This window comes from Pleurodeles waltl, chromosome 8 (genome assembly GCF_031143425.1).
Source record: "Pleurodeles waltl isolate 20211129_DDA chromosome 8, aPleWal1.hap1.20221129, whole genome shotgun sequence".
Classification (NCBI taxonomy): domain Eukaryota; kingdom Metazoa; phylum Chordata; class Amphibia; order Caudata; family Salamandridae; genus Pleurodeles; species Pleurodeles waltl.
Genome location: NC_090447.1, coordinates 1,490,834,003 through 1,490,856,817, shown reverse-complemented (window position 1 = coordinate 1,490,856,817; position 22,815 = coordinate 1,490,834,003). Strand labels below are relative to the sequence as shown.

The 22,815-nt window shown below is 46.5% G+C and overlaps 1 protein-coding gene across 1 annotated transcript in view; it reads left to right on the top strand.

The window, feature by feature from the left end:
* The first annotated feature begins 7,155 nt into the window (after window positions 1-7,155).
* Window positions 7,156-22,815, top strand: part of HGD (homogentisate 1,2-dioxygenase) — a 161,560-nt gene continuing 145,900 nt past the window's right edge. The window contains exon 1 of the mRNA XM_069202700.1: window positions 7,156-7,469. Coding sequence (XP_069058801.1) covers window positions 7,188-7,469 — 282 coding nt within the window. The 5' untranslated portion in view covers window positions 7,156-7,187. The remainder of the gene's footprint in view (window positions 7,470-22,815) is intronic.

The window sequence follows — 22,815 nt, the reverse complement described above, 5'->3', positions numbered from 1 at the left end:
AGTAGCTGGGAAAGACCATTTTTGTACTTCTGTGTGATGAAAAAATATATTTTAATAGGATGAAAAAAAAAGTCAGAACACTTGGTGAGGTGCAAATGATAAATATGTTTTCTGAAACCCCATTTTCACAGGTTATTGTTAATACACTATATAGTTTTATCAGTCCAGCTGCAAGTTAGTGGGAAGGTTTTTGGATATTTCTTGGAAATCTACTGTCTGTAAATGACAAGGCGCAACCACATCATGCTTTAGTGATATACCTATTAAAAGTGAGTGTTTAAACATAAGCTGAGAAACACTCCTGCCCTGATGGCAAAGCTATTGGTAAACTAAGAGGCAAGTCATGGATCACGTGTACCCCATATGTGGGCTAGATTTATTATACATGGAGCAAACGTTTAGTGTATTTAATCAAACAAAAGAGGATGCTGAACTTGCATATTTGAAGGTGCACTCATATGTGTGAATGAAGAAAAAGGTGACTCTGTAAAATACAATATTTGCCTAGGATCACACCATTTAATACCTGTTTCCGGGTCAAGTACATTACAATTAGGTCGAGTAGATTATTGCAGCTACTCGACCTGCAGCTCTAGTAACATTTTTATGATTTATCAAGGCCTGTTAAGAGGGGCGATATGTTCTATTGCAGAATTCAGATGTTTTTACAGGCTTTTTCGGTTGCTGGGATTGTATTTAAGACCTGGAAGGAGTTTTCTCATTTCACGACAAGATTTTTTACTTGTTTTGATGTTTACTTTTTTTCCCCTCTATAGTTTTGTTCCCTTTGCTAGCCACGCGATCCTGTTTTGCAAAGTTCTGATATTCTGCTTCACAGCATTTAATTTGTGCTCTGCTGTTCGTATATCAACCAGGCTAAGAGGATTGCATTTCTTTTCTTTAGTCTTTTGTCTGTCAGATTACATGGGCGCTTAGGGACGCATGAATGAAGTTGACTGTTTTCATAAACATCACGTGATGGGTCGTAAATTAGTGCTGTTTTCCTACATATCAAACGTGAAATGCAGAGCCATGTGGCCAGAGGTTTGTACACATAGATTTCTCCTATGGCAGCCCTGCTGACCTCTTTCTACCTAAGTTCAACTGCATTTCACTGCCCGACAGATTGTGTGCCAGGAGACAGAAAGTATATTCTATAATCATGTAACCCATGCAGCTGGGGTTTATTATCCAGCCTGTCAGTGTTATTGTGTTTCCAGATATCCCTCTTTCGGTTGAATTTTATCCAGCGGAGAACCATACAGTATTCCGACATCGCGAGAGTTAGTGGAAATGTCCTCATGTATTATCAGTGAGGAAAGTGATCAGATGGGGCTTCGAAAGAAACAGCTCAAAAATGTTAACATAAATGCAGGCTTTGCTGAAAGACCCAGTGCACCTAGAGTGGCCACCAACCTCCATATCATCACAGACACTGGCTCCAGTCCAGAACCTTTCTCCTACAAATCATTGCTATCAGGTATGTCAGTTAAATAAGTTCATTGGAAGCAAACCAATACTACAACACCCACAATGCATCAGGCTGACATAAAAAACAGGACTGGAAACTGTGTCCAAAATGACATGGAGTGCACCTAACTTTCATAGCTCCTTTAACCACAAACTGTTATGGCCCCATTCATAAGAGAACATTCTAATGTTAGACAGGAGTGGGTAGTCTCTTTTATAAAGTGGCAGTTTGAGGTGCCTTCTCCTGCCAAAGGCAAGAACAGAAGTGACTGGTAAAATATGACTGGTTTGCCTGTGGTTCTCTTTTTCTAGGGTGCAGAGTGTCGTCAAGTGGAGTGGCACAGAGCGTTTTGGAGTGGAATAGTGTGTCATAGAGTAGAGTGGAGTAAAGTGGTGTGGGTTGGTGTAGAGGGAGTTGTATAGAGTGGCACAGAGTGGAGTAGAATGCTGTAGAGTGGATTGGAGTAGAATGTCGTAGAGTGGAGGGGCATAGACAGGAGTAGCATAGAGTGGAGCTGAGTGGAGTAGCGGAGAGTGGAGTAAAGTGTCAATGGAGTGGAGTGGCATAGAGTGATGTGTTGCAGAGTGTAGGGGCGTGTTGTAGAGCACAGTGTCGGAGAGTGACATAGAACTGAGTGGCATAGACTGGGCTGTCATACAGCGTAGCGGAGTGGAGTGTTGTGGAGTGGTGAGCAGTACAGTGGACTAGCATATCATAGAGTACAGTGGAGTGATGTTGACTTGTAGAGTTAGAATGGAGTGGCCCATCGTAGAGTGGAGTAGCATAGTATGGATTATAAGCATGGTGTGGTAGTGCACTCCCATTACAGACAACACATTTTCTATTGAAATGACCATTACATTTGCACAGACATACAGTTTTACTGATAAAAGTATACAGTGCACAGATGCTAATGTGTGGAAATGTCATAGCCTGGTGTACTGATGTGTTTTGATCGTATTAAAATATTTGTTTCCACCACACTTCAGAATTACTAAAAATTAGCTTTATTCATGCTTTTCTAATTCTGGTATATTCTGAAATATCTGCACAGTTCATATACAGATATTTAAAATGTGTTGTGTACTAGAAAGAAAACCTTTCCTTTCACAGCAAGATAGTCACATAAATCCTCTCACTTTGAAGTCATAGAAAGATAAATAAACACCAAGCTCTCTGGAAGACAGAGCCTGGCATTTGAACTAAATGTGACAAGATAAGAACACGATTCAGAAGCCGGTTTACAGAAAGCGTGTTCCTGTGGAAGAGTACAGTAAATAGACTAAGCTCCTTTGTAGGGACAAACTCAAGCTGGGGGCATAAAACAAAGTCAGCAAAAAGAAAGCAAACAAATATGAGTTAAAAAACACAAAGCCAATGGTAAACAGGGAAGCTTTCAGAATGTACCCAAGACGTTGATAGTAAACCACTCGGCGGTGCTGCATGGTAGGCTTTGACCTAAAGAAATACATTTTTAAAAAGCGTACATTATTCCACGAGCCCATGCAGTCAAGGGGACAGTTTTAAAGTGGATGAGATATACACACATATATATATATATATATATATATACATATAAATACACATATATATATATATACACACAAATATATATATATATAGAGAGAGAGAGAGAGAGAGAGAGAGAGAGAGAGAGAGAGAGAGAGAGAGAGAGAGAGAGAGAGAGAGAGAGAGAGAGAGAGAGACACACACAGACCAGTGGCCGAACTGAGATGACCCATTTCCCCATGCTGTGGTGGGCGGAAACAAAATGTGAATGACAATTTAATAGACCAATGGAAAAGGCCTGTTGTGCTGATTTTTGTTGTCATAGGCAAACTCATTCGGGTGCACCATGACATAGGCCTGTCTCACGGATGGCGGTCTTGTTGGATGAAGAGGGGTGCCCAAAGCACTACCCTCATAGTGGTAGAAATCTACCGGCTTCGCCAGGAGTTAAGCAGCACGAGTTTGTTGTGGCAGCACACCGTGAGGTGATCCGTATGAGCAAACAGGTCCTTTTTTGCCTGTCACTGGAGTGAGAACAACCGACTCACTCGCCTGCTTAAAGTTCCACTGCTGTGTGCTAACCTCACCCCTCAGCCCACATCGGTTGGATGTGAAGTGCTGTGCGGATTAAGAGTAGTGACCCTGCCCTGGATGTATTTGTGCCCTGGAAGGGGACAGTACAGGGACCGTGCTGTGCAGTGAATGCATGGTGAGTGCAGGGTGGATGTATTTGAACTTTGAATTTATTGATGTTAGATTAGTTAAAATCACTACATCTCAACACAAATGGCAGTTATAAAAACATGATTAAAACAGTATTTGAAAGGGAAACTGTAACAGTTTTATAGTTACCTTTGGGATCCTCAAACTCCCCATCCCCAGTATCCTGACATGACACATATGCCTTAGCCGCATGCAAAACATTAGTCTTAGAAACCATGGGCCCCCACACTCTTCTAAAGTGCTCAGTGTAAAATGTGCTTTCTAATCCTTTATTCCTGTGGGTGGATGTACACCTACAAGGGATACATTACATGAAGGTGAAGTCGTGTTCAGCGCAAGCGTGGTGAATGCATGTGCTGGATGTAAGTGTGCTTGTGCAAAGTACACTTCATGAAGGATGAAGTGTTGTGCAGCATGCGCATGGTGAATGTGTGTGTGTGCTTGCAACTAGCACACCATGGCACAATACAAAAATGCTACAGTATTGAGCAGTGCGCACAGACTGAAGGCTGGGGCTGAATGTATGCATGTCCACAGTGGCACAATTCATGGAGGTAACTATTGGACAGTGTGTGCTGTGTATATAGACTGAGTGCAAGTGTGCCTGTAATATTACATCACATGGAGGACCCTGACTTCCATTTTGGGAAGTCCAGACTTGCCTGGTGAAGACTTGGGGGTTAGAGTAATCTCCCAGACAGATTTCTGTATTGCTGAGATCTGCGTGGGACACACAGAACAAGGGAGAGAGACACACTGCTCCTGTAGTGCTCTTTGATCTAGTGAGAGATAACAGAGAAGGGGCCTGGAAACCTTTCAGGAAGGAGATGGGGCTGGTAAGGGAACCATAAAGAGTAGGTCTGGGGCCTGGGAAGCTGACATCCAGGTGTGAACTTTAGCCACTCCCATGGCCTGTGTTGGGGAACTGTCAGTTTTGGAGTCTCTCCTGCTGTCACAGACAGCCTTTCAAGAAGAAGAGAGCGAAAGGAAGGGTGCACTTGTCCGGTGTGTCCCATCCAGCTGTGAAGGGAGGTGCTTAGTGATCTTGTGGCGTGACTGGGTGCCGTAGAACAAGTGAAGTGGACAATTGTGTGGTCTGACCAGGTGAGCTTGGTGGTGTGGCTGTATTTGACTCTGTTGCTGGCTGTGAGGATGGGCTCTTGCATGTGTCCTGTGATGTGTGTTGGGTCGGTGAATATCTGAATTAGGCTGATGATGTTCATGCTGTCTAGAAGGTTGTTGGTGTTGGCATCATTGGGGTCATTGAGGTGGAAATTGAGGTCCCCGAGGAAGATATAGTGTTAGGTGTCAATGGCTTGGGGTGGAGCGATGAATTTGGGGACAGCGTGGCAGAAGCTGGGGTACGGTCCTCGGAGTCTGTAGTCTAGGATGCTTTTGATGATGGTTTTACCGTCTACATTGAGCTGGAAGTTGAGGTGTTCCATGATCGGTGTGTAGTTGTCCGTTGTGGTGGTGCAGTGGATGTCGTCCTTCTGTATTATGGTGATTCTACCTCTGAGTTTGTTGATGCAGGTGCGATGGACGATCTTGTATCCGCCGGGCATGGCAGCGGCGATGTCGGGTGCAGAGACGGCGTTGAGCCAGGTCTCTTTTAGGAAGATGATGTCGGGGGCAAGTACCCTACTCCATTGGACCACTTACCTTTCTCTGGGTAGCGAAGCAGAGCAATTCAAGGCCTATTCAGGGGGACCTAGTAACCCCAATGTTGTCCTGTAGGGATGCACATGAGTATAAAGGTAATTGGCAATGATATGTGGGATTAGGTCTGCAAAGTGGTTTAAAGGTTTAGTTTTCATGATAATTTGGAGTAATTCTTTCTCCGTAATGATGTTAAATATTTTCCAAGTGTATCTGGATTTGCACTCCGAGAGAGAGATGAAATGGAGAAGTTACTTTACTTTGGAGATGAACTGTAGAAACTCTTCTGCTTTCGTTGGAGGGTCATCAAATTTGATGCATGTGGGTGTCGAGGGGCTGTTAGCAGTTTTGACCACATCAAAGAGTTGCTTCAGTTAGTTCTTAGCTTGGTCCACCAGGGATCTAAAGTGCTTAGATTTCTAGCAGAAAATAAGTCTTTTGTACCGGGACCTCGCATTTCTGAGACATGAAGTTAGTAGTAGAGGGAGACTGTCTATATTTCTTCTCTAGAATTCCTAAAGCTTTCCTTTCCTCATAAAGGGCCTTGTTGAACACAGTGCTGATGGTTTAGGCTGTATTTTTTTTGTTGCTTTGGCATGAAGGTACGTCATCAAGCAGATGAGAAAGAAATTCAAAGCTGCGGTAGGTCAAGTCATTCTCATCTGTGATGGGGCTGACGGGGGGTAATGCCTTCTGAGCAAGACTGTTGAGTATACTAATGCCAATGTTCCTAGTGTCTCGAAACCAGGTGTTGGTCTTTTCGGTTGGCCAATTGGCATGAGCGAGTCGTAAGGTGAAGGGAATAAGGAAATGATCGGACAGGCTACCGATATGGGTTCATTTTCTAGGAGCAGGTCTTCGTTGCAGATAATTGGGTCTAGTATGGGCCCTTTTGTGTGTGTTGGTTTTAGGTTATGTTGGGTCAGATCCTTGCCAGAGAGAGTGGAGGGGAAGCGATTCACTGTAGACTCTTCTGTGGGCCCCAATGACGATTAAAGTCTCCAGGAAAGAACACTTTGTCGCTTTGTGTTGGTCAACAGTGGGTATTGCCTTCCAGGACGAAGCTTGTGTTATCACCGGGTGGGTGGTAAATTGCATTTATTCTGGAAGGAGAGTGGTGTTGAGGACGTGGGTCCAGAGAGGAGTGTGGAAGAGGAGCCCCAGGCAGCTCCCTGCACCGCAGGGGGTCTCTGAAGATGCTGCCACCCTCCCCCCCCCCCCCCACTCTGCCTACATAGTCCCTTCTGATGATGATGGAGTAACTGGTGGGAGGAAGTAGGTCGGAAGTGTTGTCAGGTGTGTTACTGAACCAGGTCTCTCTAAGGATTAACAGATCAAGATTGTAGTTTTGTGATGGTGTCCAAAGCTTGCACTTTGTAAAAAGTCATTGCACGTGCCACAGCTTTTCAGATCCTTTCTGTCTGAAAATGTGTTAAACAGAAAGACGCCGCTGCCGCAGAAGGTTCCACGTCATTCCCCTTTCTTGTTTTGATGCGTAACTTAACCATACATGCAACTTCATGTGGTTCTCGCTGGAGCCAAAGCAGGTATGCGAGAGCACCATCAGAGTGCAAGGGGAACTCATTCAACAAAGTGAAACCAATGCAGCGGGAAAAATCCAAAATTCTAGCATTCCACTGAAGTGTTTATAGTTTTTGGAAGATTTTTGCTGCAGGCGCATTAACCCGCAGAGCTTTCCTTGACAGAGAGAGTGAACTTCTGTCTATTGCTCCACATTCTCACTGCTACTAACCGTTCTTCAGCGCTGGGCTCTTTCCAGTGGGGTTGTGTGTTCCTTAGAGCTCCCCGGCCCCAGTCCTGCGTGATGATACGCCCCAGTCCGATCCGCCCCCTCCTCCTCCTCTCGGTTACTTTTTGGGAGTTCGGGGTTGGGCAGCAGAGATGGGCAGTGCTGGCTCGCGTTAGGCCCACGCTGGGGAACTCTTGGGAAGTCTGCGGCGCTCTCATCCTGCCACAGCAGGGCTGCAGCACAGCCAGCTACACACACACTTCCTGGACCGAGAGAGGGGCCCAGAAGGGACGACTGGGGGCATCTGCAGCTCCTGGTGAGAGAGAGGAACCCACTGAGGCCATGGCAGCCCTGAAGGTAAGTCTGTCCAGCTCCTAGTCCGGCTGCGGAGCTGTGCTCTACTGATTACACCGTCACCTGGGAAGTCAGCATCAGGTGACCTGAGCTCCAATCCCGGCTCCTCGCGTGCACACATCTTGTGATAGTGGGCACATGGTGCCATCTCCCATTGCCTGCGGTCTCTCACTGGTAAAACTGAAAGTTATTTAAAGGGTGTCCAGCTCAGGCCCACAGGGAAGGCTGTCAGATTTTTGGGATAATGTGTTTTTTTTCATTTCTATGTACATTTTTCTTCCTTCGATAACCAGAAGATATGAAGGGTCATCTGCCCCGCCCCCAGCCCAAATGTACATTCGACACCTCTGAATATTTGATATTTTCTTCTCGCATGAAATCTGGACCTCTGTGCAGAAGTCAGACTGCAGGGAGGCCTGTGTGTTTGACTCTGTCCCAGCCCTCCTGGACTTGGAGGGGTTCTGACAAACCAGCTGTCCCCCGCCTGCAAGTCAAAGACTGCAGCTGCACCCGGTCTTTGGCAGTGCACACGTGCCACACGTGAAAGAAGCCAGCACTGGCAGGCACTGCAACGTCTTGGCTGCTTATGTCATGTTTTCCAGGCCCCCAGGTGCCTCCCTTGAGTACTCTATTACACTGTTTGTTAGCACGTTACATCCTGCTGTCGAGGCCCCGAGAGCTTCTACAGGTACCTGTTGTGAGGAAGAGGGTAGTTTCATACATTCACAGCAACGTGCATTAATGCAGCACCTTACACACAAAGCATCCTCTTCTAAGCGCTTTCATGCCAGTTCCCAATGCAATAACAAGTGTGTACTTGTAAAGCGCGCGCGCTCATTCACTGGAGCATCTTAGTACTGAATAACAGGGGGTTATAGTTACCCAACTCAGTGGTACTCCTTTAGTCGCCCTCGGAAGGATGAAAGGCTGAGTGAACCTGCAAAGATTCAACCCTGTGGCTACAAAGCAATGGTAGACGTGTAATCCGCCTCTTGAGGATGAAATGCGGATTTGATCCTGCCAGGCGTCAACCCTGTGACTTGATGTTACACCCTAAACTACCTTACCATCTGGAGTACTGTGATCACTTGTGAAGACCACGTCAGGAGAAATGTGTTCACTTGTGAAAACCACTCCAGTAAGCTTTCACTTGTGGAAATCATATCTGAAGTAATGTGTTCACTTGTGAAAACCACATCAGGAGATTTTCACGGGTGAAAACTACATCTGGAGGAATGTGTTCACTTGTGAAAGCCATATCAGGCGATTTTCGCTTGTGAAAACTACATCTGGAGTAATGTGTTCACTTGTGAAACCCACATCTGTAGTAATGTGCCCAGCTCTGGGAGCCTCGTTGGCTTCACCGTGCCCCACCCAGAAGATACCACCTGTAGTTGTGTTCAGTTCTGAGCCCACACCTGGATTGTAGTGTACAGCTGTGCCATGCCTCGTCTGGATTGCTGCGCCCAGACTGCGAGGACCCTTCTAGGATCTAGTGTCCTATTCTGCAAGCCACAGTTTGAGCACTCTGTCCCTTTAAACAGGCAGCACAGTATGTGTGTTGTTATGGTGCAACAATTGGAGCAAGTTGCTGTTTCATAGCACTGTGTTACAATTTATCAACCTTCTAAGGTTGAAAGGTTGATCTGGCCCCGCCAATCCTTAAGCATGTGGCCTGCAGGCAACGTTCACACATATTTACAGGGTGCACATTAACCCCTTGAGCTATCTTACCCCTGGAGTGTGGAATGCAGTTCTGTCTGCCTGCCCTGCATCAGTCTGTGTATCACTGAGAGTCACGCACCCCAGTGTTGTGTGACTTCTATAGGTCACAACTGGAGTACAACACCCAACTCTAGGGCTAACAACAGGACAGCTGTGTGTAGTTCTGGAGTTGACCTGGAGCGCCGCATCTGGTGGCCACATCTGGATTGAGGTATGAAGGGCCCATCTGCAGTGCTGTGTGCAAGGAATGCAGGATTGAGCAACCCCAGTCATGTAAAGATGGCGGCCAGGGCCTTCTCTCACTCGAGTTCTTGGAGTCTCTGAAAGAAGAGATGGTGTCGTTCTCAGTGAGCACACGCCTTAAAGCGCTTAAACTCCTGGTCATGGGTAGTAAGCGCTTTGTAAATCCAATTATAGCACAATATCCAAGACGTCTACAGCTGTCTTCGTTACTGGCTGAAATCCAATAATGTGGCTAAGGTGTTTTCTGCAGAGGACGGGCTGCACGTTCTTCCCGAACAGCACAAAGCATCGAATCTCACAACATCTGTGTTATCTTTACATCGGTCCCTTTCCTTGGCCTACGACCACAAGGTCGATTATTTTATGCCCTTGTGACCACCCTCAAAATGTCTGTGATTGTTGAACATCTTTAAGAGGTCTAGCTTTGGCTGACAAAGGCACGTTTAAAACGGCACCGTCTTTAAATTAGGATATTAAGGTGATCCCTTGACGCCGAAGCGCCTCGAAGCAAGGCTTTTGTTACACTGAGCTTCACTTCGTGCCTTGATTCGGGTTTGCACCCCTTCAAAGGATGGGTGTGAGCCCCTGTACGGTAAGTACATTAACGTAGGGTTGAGGTGGGCTGGGGTGGTCGAAGTTTAATCACAGGGCGTGACTTCCACTGGAGCAGGGGGTGCAGTGACACCGGGGCCCAGAGGCCTGAGGGGGCACTGCACCGCACCTTGAAGATTACTGTATTTCGGAGTTCCAACAACGGCCGGGGGGGTTGGGGGCATTTCCTTCGTTGCACTCGGACCCGTGACACGCTGGCTAGGCCTTGGAGTAACCATTCTGGGGTCCAGAGAGCTGTTCTTCAATTGTGGCGGAGGTCCTGGGCCAAAAACAAGATATAACAGCAAGTTACATCTCATCCCTGTGCCAGGAATGGTAAATATGTGTAATATAACAATACAAAATATATCCAATGAAAACTGTGCTCTGAAACAATGCCTTAATTAAATGGTAGCAAAACCTGATTAATGAAAATAGGCTTCAAAAGAACCCCACGTGTAGGACCTAATCTATTTGAAACTACACGCTCCTCCTGCAACAGAATATTCACTGCAAAGCGCTAGGTCTGTGATATTTTATATAATATTATATTATATAAAATATCACAGACCCAGCGCTTTGCAGTGAATATTTTATTGTAGAATATATATATATCTCCAACTGGGGATTGACCATGACTTGTTGCACAGTATAATCAATTTTTTGGGTTTCCACCCGCCTGGTCACTACTGCCTGTCAGTAGTATTGCTATCAGTGTCCCAGCGTGCTCTGCGGGCTCACACATGGCAGTAATGTCTGGGTGAACTGCCTGCCTACCGCTGCCCTTTGGTCTGCACGGACTGGGGGCGGGGCAGGGGCGGTCGCCAGCCAGCCAATCAGAGGCGCCCTCCAACATCTGCCCAGCAGCTGGCCGGAGATGATCATTCACCCGGGGAGTTGCTGACAAAGGAGCTGAAATCGGGATTTTATCAAAGGTGGGGCCCGCTTCTCGCCCTGGAAGCACTTTAAGTTTATTAATCAGGATTCAGTTAATTAAAACCTTTACAAGATATTATTTTAAAAAGGAACACAGTATTAGCAAATACAATGTACACAAAGTGAACTGCTGGTACGTAAATTCTTCAATAATTAACCATGCTGGTACTTAACAGCTAATACACAGAAAATAAAACTGCAGTAAGGATTAGACTTTACCAGAATAAGGATACTCAGTAAATATCCTGAAAATTCAAGTATACACGTGATAAAAATGCTGGTGCGTAAACTCATTGATATTTAACCTTAATACTACTTAAAAGCTAATGCACGGTGGGTAACACTGGCGCGAGAGACACATCTTGTCACCACATAGAAGGTTCTGTAAAGCCACCTCTGGCAATGTGGGGTGACGTCAGCAATTGTCCTGATTCATTCAGATATACACAAGAGAAAGTGCTAGCGCTCAAAGCTTTCAATACTTGATCTTAATACCTCTTAAAAAGTAAGTGCATTGCAAAATGCTGGTGCATAGACAGTGCGGATGGAGAAGGGAAAGCCTTTAGGATATAGTTCCCAGGGGCGCAACAAAGGCCCCTGGGGTCCGGGGGGGAGGGTCAAGCTCCAGGGGCCCCCTCAGCACAGCACCTGGCCTGAGTGAGTCCGGAGAGGCCCCCCCACCCCTCCATGCTCTGCACAGGGGGGCCCTTCCTGTTTCATTACGCCACTGATAGTTCCTCCATTTGATTGACTGCTTTAAATTGCTGTTCCATGTAGGAGGCTGGCCTGGCTTGTAGTGGGTACCAGAGGTACTTACACCTTGTGCCAGGTCCAGTTATCCCTTATTAGTGTAGAAGAGGTGTTTCTAGCAGCTTAGGCTGATAGAAGGTAGCTATGGCAAAGCAGCTTAGGCTGAACTAGGAGACATGTAAAGCTCCTACTATACCACTGGTGTCATATGCACAATATCATAAGAAAACACAATACCCAGAGTTACTAAAAATAAAGGTACTTTATATGACAATATGCCAAAAGTATCTCAGTGAGTACCCTCAGTATGAGGATACGGTATATACACAAGATATATGCACACAAACCAAACTTAGGTAAGTAATAGTAAAACAAGTAATGCAAACAGTGTAGAATTACAATAGATTGCAATAGGAGCACATAGGTATAGGGGCAACACAAACCATATACTCCAAAAGTGGAATGCGAGCCCCGAATGGACCCCAAACCTATGTGAGCTTGTAGAGGGTCGCTGGGACTGTATGAAAACAGTGGGAGTTAGAAAAATAGCCTACCCCAAGACCCTGAAAAGTAGGTGTAAAGTGCACCTACTACCCCCAGTGAGCACAGAGTCATGATAGGCGGATTCTGCAGGAACAACAAACACCAGCAATGCAACAATAGTGGATTTCCGGACCTGAGTACCTGTAAGACAAGGGGACCAAGTCTAATAGTCGCAACAGTGTCGAGAGTGGGCAGGAGCCCAGGAAATGCCAGCTGAGGGTGCAAGGAAGAAGCTTGGAGTTCTGCAAGAAAGAAGAGGACTAGGGACTTCTCCTTTGGAAAACTGATGTCCCACGTCGCGATGAAGCTTGCAGAGGTGTTCCCACGCAGAAAGACTGCAAACAAGCCTTGCTAGTTGCAAGGGTCGCAGTAGAGGTTTTTGGGTGCTGCTGTGGTCCAGGAGGGACCATGATGTTGCCACCTGGAGTAGGAGACAGAGGGGGCGCCCAGCAATTCAGGGAGCACAGAAGCAGGCAGCACCCGCAAAAGTACCTGAACAGGCACTTGTAAGGAAAGTGAACTGGAGTCCACGCAAAGTCACAAAAGGGAGTCCCATGATGCCAGAGGACAACTCAGAAGGTTGTGCACTGCAGGAAGGAGTGCTGGGGACCTAGGCTTGGCTGTGCACCAAGGAAATCCTGGAAGAGTGCACAGGAGCCGGAGTAGCTGCAAATCACGCGGGTCCCAGCAATGCGGTCTAGCGTGGGGAGGCAAGGACTTACCTCCACCAAACCTGGACTGAAGAGTCACTGGACTGTGGGAGTCACTTGGACAGGGTTGCTGAGTTCCAGGGACTACGCTCGTCAGGATGAGAGGGGACCCAGAGGACCAGTGTTGCAGTCTTTTGGTGCCTGCGTTAGCAGGGGGACAATTCAGTCGACCCACAGGAGATTTCTTCAGAGCTTCTGTTGCAGGGTGAAGGCAGGCTACCCCCAGAGCATGCACCACCTGGAAACCGTCGAGAAAGCAGGCAGGATGAGGCGCTACAATGTTGCTAGTAGTCGTCTTGCTACTTTGTTGTGGTTTTGCAGGCGTCCTGAGCAGTCAGCGGTCGATCCCTTGGTAGAAGGTGAAGAGGGAGATGCAGAGGAACTCTGGTGAGCTCTTGCATTTGTTATCTGAAGAATTCCCTAAAGCAGAGACCCTAAATAGCCAGAAAAGGAGGTTTGGCTACCAAGGAAGGAGGATTGGCTATCAAGACAGGTAAGGGCCTATCAGAAGGAGCCTCTGACGTCACCTGCTGGCACTGGCCACTCAGAGCAGTCCAGTGTGCCCCCAACACCTCTTTTTCCAAGATGGCAGAGGTCTGGGACACACTGGAGGAGCTCTGGGCACCTCCCCTGGGAGGTGCAGGTCAGGGGAGTGGTCACTCCCCTTTCCTTTGTCCGGTTTCACACCAGAGCAGGGCTGGTGGGATCCCTGAACCGGTGTAGACTGGCTTATGCAGAGATGGGCACCATCTGTGCCCATCAAAGCATTTCCAGAGGCTGGGGGAGGCTACTCCTCCCCAGCCTTCACACCTATTTCCAAAGGGAGAGGGTGTAACACCCTCTCTCAGAGGAAATCCTTTGTTCTGCCTTCCTGGGCCAGGGATGCCTGGACCCCAGGAGGGCAGAAACCTGTCTGAGGGGTTGGCAGCAGCAGCAGCTGCAGTGGAGACCCCGGAAAGGCAGTCTGGCAATACCCGGGTACTGTGCTAGAGACCCGGGGGATCATGGAATTGTCCCCCCAATACCATAATGGTATTGGGGGGACAATTCCCTGATCTTAGACATGTTATATGGCCATGTTCGGAGTTACCATTGTGACGCTATACATAGGTAGTGACCTATGTATAGTGCACACGTGTAATGGTGTCCCTGCACTCACAAAGTCTGGGGAATTTGCCCTGAACGATGTGGGGGCACCTTAGCTAGTGCCAGGGTGCCCACACACTAAGTAACTTTGCACCCAACCTTCACCAGGTGAAGGTTAGACATATAGGTGACTTATAAGTTACTTAAGTGCAGTGGTAAATGGCTGTGAAATAACGTGGACGTTATTTCACTCAGGCTGCACTGGCAGGCCTGTGTAAGAATTTTCAGAGCTCCCTATGGGAGGCAAAAGAAATGCTGCAGCCCATAGGGATTTCCTGGAACCCCAATACCCAGGGTACCTCAGTACCATATACTAGGGAATTATATGGGTGTACCAGTATGCCAATGTGAATTAGTCAATTTAGTCACTAGCCTGTTAGTGATAAATTTGGAAAGCAGAGAGAGCATACCCACTGAGGTTCTGGTTAGCAGAGCCTCAGTTAGACAGGTAGGCATCACACAGGGAACACATACAGGGCACATACTTATGAGCACTGGGGCCCTGCCTGGCAGGGTCCCAGTGACACATAGACTAAAACAACATATATACAGTGAAATATGGGGGTAACATGCCAGGCAAGATGGTACTTTCTTATATTCCACAAAAGCGCTACATTTTACCAAGCATACTATTACTTGAGGGCTCTGGCCTTACAAGCAGGACAACAAGGCTTAACGGCATGTTCCAACTCCGTTGGCATTAAAAAGCTGGCGTCGAAGCTTTCTGCGCGCCCGCTGCAGAGTGGGGCACATACATAGCATGTGTAAGAAAGATTCGTCCGACCCCTGGCAGCCTGCATGACCATGGAGTCGGTTCTGGGGCCCTTTGTGGCATTGCACCCTCTGTTGGAAACAGGCCAAGCGCTAAACATCAGGATTTATGAAAGCATTTGATAGTTTCAAGTAGATAGCTCGGCGTGTTGGTGATTTGTAAGTACTGATGAACAGCCACAAGTGTCTGCGTTTGTGAAAATGTTGATTGTCTTTCATCCAGGATAATAACCTCGCTTGTTTATTCTCTGCAAGTTTGAAAGCGTGACGTGGCGAGTGCACTTGCCACAGATGTTGCAAGGCCAATGCTTTTAAACTCCCACTTCTCGCCTTTGCCCAGTAATTTGTTTGGCTGTTGTCCTGAATCTGCTTCCAGATCAGCAGGGCTGACTCACCTCACATCTTTCTGAGGTCTGTGAACCGAGTAACATTCAATGGGGTGATACTCACAGCCGCAGGATGGCCACTCCAACACAAATCTGACGCATATCCCATCTTATTGCAAGTACACTAGGACAGTGGTTCCCAACCTGTGGTCCGGGGACCCCTGGGGGTCCGCGAAGCCTCTTCAGGGGGTCCGCGACAGCTTAGAAAAATAAATAATATTAACAGATTAGGTCCCCAGCTTTCAGTAATCATTCAGTGGGGGGTTCCCGGATTCCAATAAAGATTCAGTGGGGGTCCCCGGGCTCCAGTACTGGTAATGTGGGGGTCCACATAAGTAAAAAGGTTGGGAACCACTGCACTAGGACTTAGTGCGCATGGAATAGGTGGATGGGCTAACCACCACGTTTGGGGTGGAGTAACCCACCTGCCAAACTCAAGTCAGCCCTTCCGGCTCCCATCTTTCCTCAAACCCTACACTGAGCATCCATTACATTTGGTTCTATTAACACTCACCCTTGCATGTTTTCTTTTTTTCATGTAACTTCCTTTTGGCGTTTTCACACAACGCCTGCAAGCAGACAGATATTGTTATATTTGTAGATCAGTACAGACTAGTTTTGCAGAAACACTGGAGTTTATGAGGAGAATCTGGACAATGGGAAGATTCTTCAATTGTGTCACTAGGTGTAGGACAAAAGAGAATGCTTTCTGTATAAGATGCCTTTCAAGGGCGACATTTATAAACCACAGTCAACATGTTCAATTCAATTGATTTGAAAATTATTCAATATGACATAATATACCTACCTCGCGCAAAATAAGAAATCCTTCTAGAAACAAGTTAGGCAACCCAAGCATGATTTATTCACAAAAAATAATAAAGCACTCCAGCCAACTATTTGGATTAAAATAGATTACTAAACAGGCACTTCATTGGCATCTTAGCCTTCCTTTAATTGCAACACCGCGTTATTTCAGGAGATCCCCTACGCCTCAACGAAGGCGATCAACTAGACTAGTCAATCTTAAGAGCATGGAAGGTGGCACGGAGGCCACTCTTCGGTGATAGTACAAAGTTCAAGGAGCTGCAATCTGTGAAACATATTTCAAGTTATATAAACTTTATTTTGGGCTAAAGGCCATAAAAGTACATCATGCAATAAAAAGGAAGTATAACTACATTAATAAAAACATAGGAAAAAAACACAGACACAAAACAATATTGATAAATGAAACCATAAAAGACAGCCTACGTTAGCAGACCCTCCTCCTGTGTGTGCAAATGTAGCCATTAGCCGCAAAAACCTCTAATACGACCTAATAATGGGCTGCAAAGGGTCCATTACGCTGTTCCAGTGATTCCAGTTGACGGGATGTTATGCATATACCTCAACAGAATCAATTTGCGAGCTAAAACACAGATAAAAACTAATGCTTTTACAAGCATACTATTAACATAGATTCTAAACATGCAGTTTTTACCCTCTCCCATCAGTACCCACTAATGCTGTTGGGCTTGGTGTACAGTGGGCCAGTTACCATCGCCGGTGTTCATAGGCGATAAAAGGTTCCCAATATGCAACCCTTTTCGTCTAACCTACCATGCCCTCCCCAGAAAGCCTGCTACCGTAAACACTATCGATTCGTTTACCTCACTGTTTAAGATTCTTAGCGTCTCCCAGTAGCGCTGTTGTAGGGATCTTGTTACTCGAACAAGACTGCTGGATTTCAGGGGGGAAGTACCACCGGTTGTGGGCGACTGAGTCATGCCCACACCAGTTGACAGCTGCCAGCACAACCCTAACGGCCTGCTAACAGCACCTCACCCAACCCAAGAAGGAAAGATGACTTGTGGCAGCCTATCGCATGATATCTTTGAGACTTCTCCGGGAAATCGTGGTGAGCAGATCTCACCCCTTTCTCATATTAAAAGGGCTCATACACACAGGCAATAAAAAGATGCAGGGTGGTTTCCAATATATTTATTGAAAAGACTGCAATCTATGATAAAATATATGACCTGCAATTATTAGAATAATGAGGTATACCAAAATTAGGATTGTGACGGTTTCGTGAGAAAAAAATGAACAATCCCAACATATTGCAATAAAGAGGTATTTAGAATTCCAACCTTACACCTAGCATATAGCTTCTGGCGAGAGTGCAGCAGAAATAGCCCAATCTGTCCGTAGTCAGTACATGAGAGGAGCACCCACACCATTACCTTAGAATGAAAGTCTGCCCTTCGTCTCCTTACTGGCTTGCAGAGACCAGGCTGCGGTCTTGCTGGAAAATGGCATGCCGCATGGATGGAAATCCTGGTCGGAAGAAACCCTCTCAACTCCCTTTTGGCCTACATAGTGTTTTATAGAAAAGCACATTTTTATTCTAAGAAAATAGGCCTGATGTGGGCATGCACCTAAGTGTTAGATTGCCTGTGCATTCTTGTGGCAGCAAAACAAAACATTATCTTGTTTTGGTCTCGCAATGTTCTCTATCAACCATGGGCAAGGAACACAATGAGAAAATGTTGTACATAGTAATAATAACAACATTTTCACAGAATAACAGTTGATTATGAAAAATAAAACATCCCCACTAAAAACAAGCTATTCTAAAGTGAATAAAATGAAAACATGAGAATAGAGTATATTATCTGGGAAAGAGGGCAAAGGCAGACAGCAATTATCCACTTCTTACATAGCTCTGTGCAACTAGGGCGAAATAACAGAAAATGTTTTAGCGTTTCTCTTACCAGCGGACAGAATGGGCAAGACTCTAGGGCGCAGCCTAAATTGTACCATTTGGATGTAAATGTTCTTAAAGGTAATGTACCGCATCTGAACTGGACATACAAGCGTTTTGCTAGGGGAGGGTAAATTCTGTCCATATATACTTCAAAAGTGGATGCGCATTTGAAGTTCAAAAACTGCCCTATTAAACTCCCATCACACTGGTCAGACCAGATCCGTATTAAAACATTTCCCCAATAGGCTTTTTTTCAGTTTCTGTTTAACACCCTTAGCACCCTTAACGGTTAATGGCCGCCAAGTTAAAAATGTCTCCCATTTTCAGCAGCTCGCACTGCTTCTTTATATTTTTCAACCAGGGGTATGAGCTTGTTTATAGCAAGAAATCAGGTCTGCTAGTGAATCCCTGTAGGGAATCAGCTCAAAGGTAGACTAAGGCCCTTATAACGAGTCTGGCGGTCCTGGGACCGCCAGGCTCGCAGTGGCGGTAGGACCGCCGACAAAGCAGCGGTCCGGCCTACACATTATAACTGTGGCAGAGCCGCCACTGTCCGACCGCTGGCACTGCCAGGTTGCCACCGGTCGACAGCCTGGTGGTGCCGCCGGTCTTAATCCGCCAGGGCAGCGGTGCACGCAGTGCTGCCCTGGGGATTACGAGTTCGCTCTCGGCCAGCTTTCGTTTGGCGGTTCCACTGCCATGCAAACGCTAGCAGAGGTGGGGTGCCGAGGGCCCCTGCAATGTCCATGCACTTGGCATGGGCGGTGCAGGGGCCCCCATGGACAGCCCTGTTGTGCTTTTCACTGCCTGAGTTACAGGCAGTGAAAAGCACGATGGGTGCTGTCGCATCCAACGCACCGCAACATTGCCGCTGCCTCGATTATGAGCCGGCATCAATGTTGTAGCCTGTTTCCCGCTGGACCAGCAGGCAACTCATTATAGGACCAGCAGGCGGAAAACCGGAGTGGCAGTTTTCCGTCCCAAAGAGTTTGGCGGGCAGCCTCAGCCGCCTGCCAAACTCAAAATGAGGGCCTGACGCCTCACCCAGCATAGTATAAGCCTGAGAAGAGCCTCCAGTTTGCTAGGGTTTAATGCTAAAACTGGTCTCAGCGGAGCTAAGGGTGTACCCACTGCCAGGTTGATCAGGCCGCTTTAAATTTATTCTCCACAGATGTGAGGGCAGTTGCAGCTGCATACCCCCATGTCTCAGCCCCATAGATGGAAGCTGCCACCGCCGGAGACACCACACCACCTGCGGTAGCCTTGTGTTACCTTTCAATGTGCAACGCTGTTTGGTGAAGGGTTATTTTACTCTTTTCCATTTGATGATCCCAGGTCTTATTATCTGACAATCTTATTCTTAGGTAGCCAAACTATTCGAACTGTTTTATACGGGAGCCCTCAATCGTAATAATAGCTCTAAAGGACCTAAGTGGGGTTATTCCCATATATCTTGTTTTTGATGAATTTATTTCCAGTATCCTCACTTTACAAAAGGCGACAAGCAAAGGAGTCAATTTCCGCCTGAAGGCCCACCGGAGTTCTCGAAATAAGAAGAGTATAATCCACAAACATTAAGATTGTGACTGGTACTCCTGCTAACTTAAATGCATCGTGCCCTCACTTAGACAACCATTTAACTGCCCCAAAGACTAAAACGTGTCGGGGCTAGTACATTTGCTTAATTTAATCCTTGATTTACCCCCCTTTTGATGGGAATTTCATCAGTTAGGCCATCACCCCTATTCCACCTCACCTTTGCGTAGGTGTTAAAGTGAAGGATTTAACGGATCCATAGGAGGTCACCAGGGATCCCACAGGCATCCAGTACCCTCCATATATTATGTCTCGGAACCAGAACAAAAGCTGCCCTCAGATCTACAGAGACGACGCACAAGTGATCCCTCTTCAAGGTGACATGTTTCCAGCATGTTATCATGAAACGAAAAACCTGGTTGATTTTACTGACTTTCAAGTTTTTTGCTCTGCGTTTAATGAGAACTGCAAATTTAGTGGCTGAAGAAAAACACACACTCTATTATATTCATGCTGTTCAAAATAAAACAGAGCATGACAGGAGTCCTAAGTCCAAAAAAGTATGCAGCAAAAGATGAAAGACAAATGTCATTTCGAATGACCAGGGCTCTCACAAGAACATGGATAGTTGGAGCTTAGAGCAGAAATTTATAGAAAATGGACCAGTATGTATCTTTTATGTCTCAGTGCAAGTTAGTGGAGCTTAATCAAGTGGCAGAAACATGTTTCTTTCAGCGAAAACTTATCTAATGAGCAGGCGCCAGGATCTTCTCCATGAGGAAGTGCCGGACAGCCTTGAGGAGAAGCTATCATTCAGATGTACAATTCTAGGCTTGTTATTCTCACAAAATCCAGTTTCTACTTGCCAGGTTTGAAAAGGAGGTTGCACTACAACAGGTGCCAAGGTACAACAATAGCCTTATGGCCCCGTGCCTACGGCAGACATGGATCTATCAAGTATACTCAGGGTCATAGGAAGCTTCAAACATATATAGAACAACATCCATATTTGATTAAAATGTGTGATATATTTAGGGTTAAGTATGCAGTTATTAACCCTGCATTACACGTGGGTACATAAACAAGGTACATGCGAGAGTTGTCTTGTTTTCACGATGCTTGCACTGTAGTATAGCGCCCTCCTTCAATTTTCAGGATGTGTTCTTTTACAGAAATACTTTAAGGAGGAGAGAGAAGACCGTGGCCTGGCTTGTGTGTGGCTCGTCCCTTAATTGGGACAAAGAGCCATGTTAGAGCCAGACCTCTGCTCGAGCTAGGTTTGACCCTTCCTTGTCTTACACATCTTTTTACGATGTTCAGCACCTCAGAAATAAACTAGATTTTGCTGAGTCGGGGTTTGCCCAAAATGGCTTTGAAGAACCTTCAGTACAAAGTAGCTGGGATACTTGGGGATTCTTGCACATAAGATTGAAACACAACTCTGGGCCATCAGGACACCTGGTTTCTAGTCCTAGGTTTTTATTTGAAAGCCCAATGTATTCTGCGGGTTGGACTCATAGGATACTTCCACTGAGCCAACTGGACTTACACAAATGATAATGATTTGCAACTGAAAAACCCAGCACTGGTAACAAAACGTCATGACAATGTAAGCTAAGTGACAGCTGTGTTTGTACACAGCCACCTGCCTTCTAAACCGAGCCGCTGTTGTGCCCTGATGACCTATGTACGTGCAGAGCCTTCAAAAAGTGCTAGCACTCCCATGTACATGTACAGCATACATGTGTGTGCCTTCACTGCAACATGTCATCTACAGCATGCTTCCCGATAGGCATTGGGGCCCTCCCATGTACATGCACAGCATACATGTGTGGGCCTTCACTGCAGCGTGCCATCATCAGCATGCTTTTCGATAGGCATTGGGGCCCTCCCAGGTACATGCATGTGTGTGCCTTCACTTCAGCGTGCCATCTACAGCATGCTTCTCGATAGACACATAGGCCTTCCCATGTACATGCACAGCATACATGTGTCTTCACTGCAGTGTGCTATCTACAGCATGCTTCTCGATCGGCATTGGGGCCCTCCCAGGTACATGCATGTGTGTGGGCCTTCACTGCAGCGTGCTAACTACAGCATGCTTCTCGATAGGCATTGGGGCCCTCCCATGTGCATGCACAGCATACATGTGTGGGCCTTCACTGCAGTATGCCTTCTACAGCATGCTTCTTGAGAGGCCCCGGGTCCCTCCCATGTACATGCATGTGTGTGTGCCTTCACTGCACCGTGCCGTCTACAGTATGCTTCTCAATAGGCATTGGGGAACTCCCATGTACATGCACAGCATGCACATGTGTGTGCCTTCACTGCAGCGTGCTGTCTACAGCATGCGTCTCGAGATGCATTGGGGCATGCACCGAATGCATGTGTGTGCGTCTTCACCGCTGAGTGCCACTTACAGCATGCTTCTCGATAGTCATTGGGGCTTTCCCATGTACATGCGCAGCATATGTGTGTGTATGCCTTCACTGTAGCGTGCCATCTACATCATGCTTCTCGAAAGGCACTGGGGCACTCCCATGTACATGCACAGCATGCATGTGTGTGCCTTCACTGTAGCGTGCCATCTACATCATGCTTCTCGAAAGGCACTGGGGCCTTCCTAATAGAGTCACCATATAACACTGGCAACAAGAATCACTACTAAGTGCACACAGCGACTATTGAAGTTGGCACTGCAGTGCCCAAAGCCTGTGGCATGTCCCTCTAAACATATCAAACACACTCTTGCATGGAAAGGAAGTGCACACAGCAATGGTGTTTAGAAAACCTCCCATCAAACAAGCACATGTATACCCAGTATCAGCACGGGTGAAGGGACAGTGAAAGCCGTAGACTGAACAATATTTTGGCCTTCCTTTCCCCTAGCTACAAAACTGTTTTTTAGCTTATTTGGTGCACTCTGCCCCCCTCTCGGGGACATTTACATTGTTGCAGTAAAGCAGGTGCCTAAAATGGCTTTAACATAAATTCCTGTCTGCATCGTACATACAAAAGTAGCAAGACACCTAAGGAGAAGGAAAAAGGTGCAGACAAGCACACCTAAAATGAGCCACTTTTGTGGATTTTGTTGCAGTAACCTGCCGGCAAAGAGGTGAGCTCAGCAAGAGTGAAAATGCTTATTCTGCAGCAAATCTCAGAAGCACCTGGTGGTGCCCACAAAGAAATAAAACATGTTTCGGAACAATCAAACACAACAGGGCAGGACCTTGTCTTCCAATGCAGAGGAATCTGACAATTAA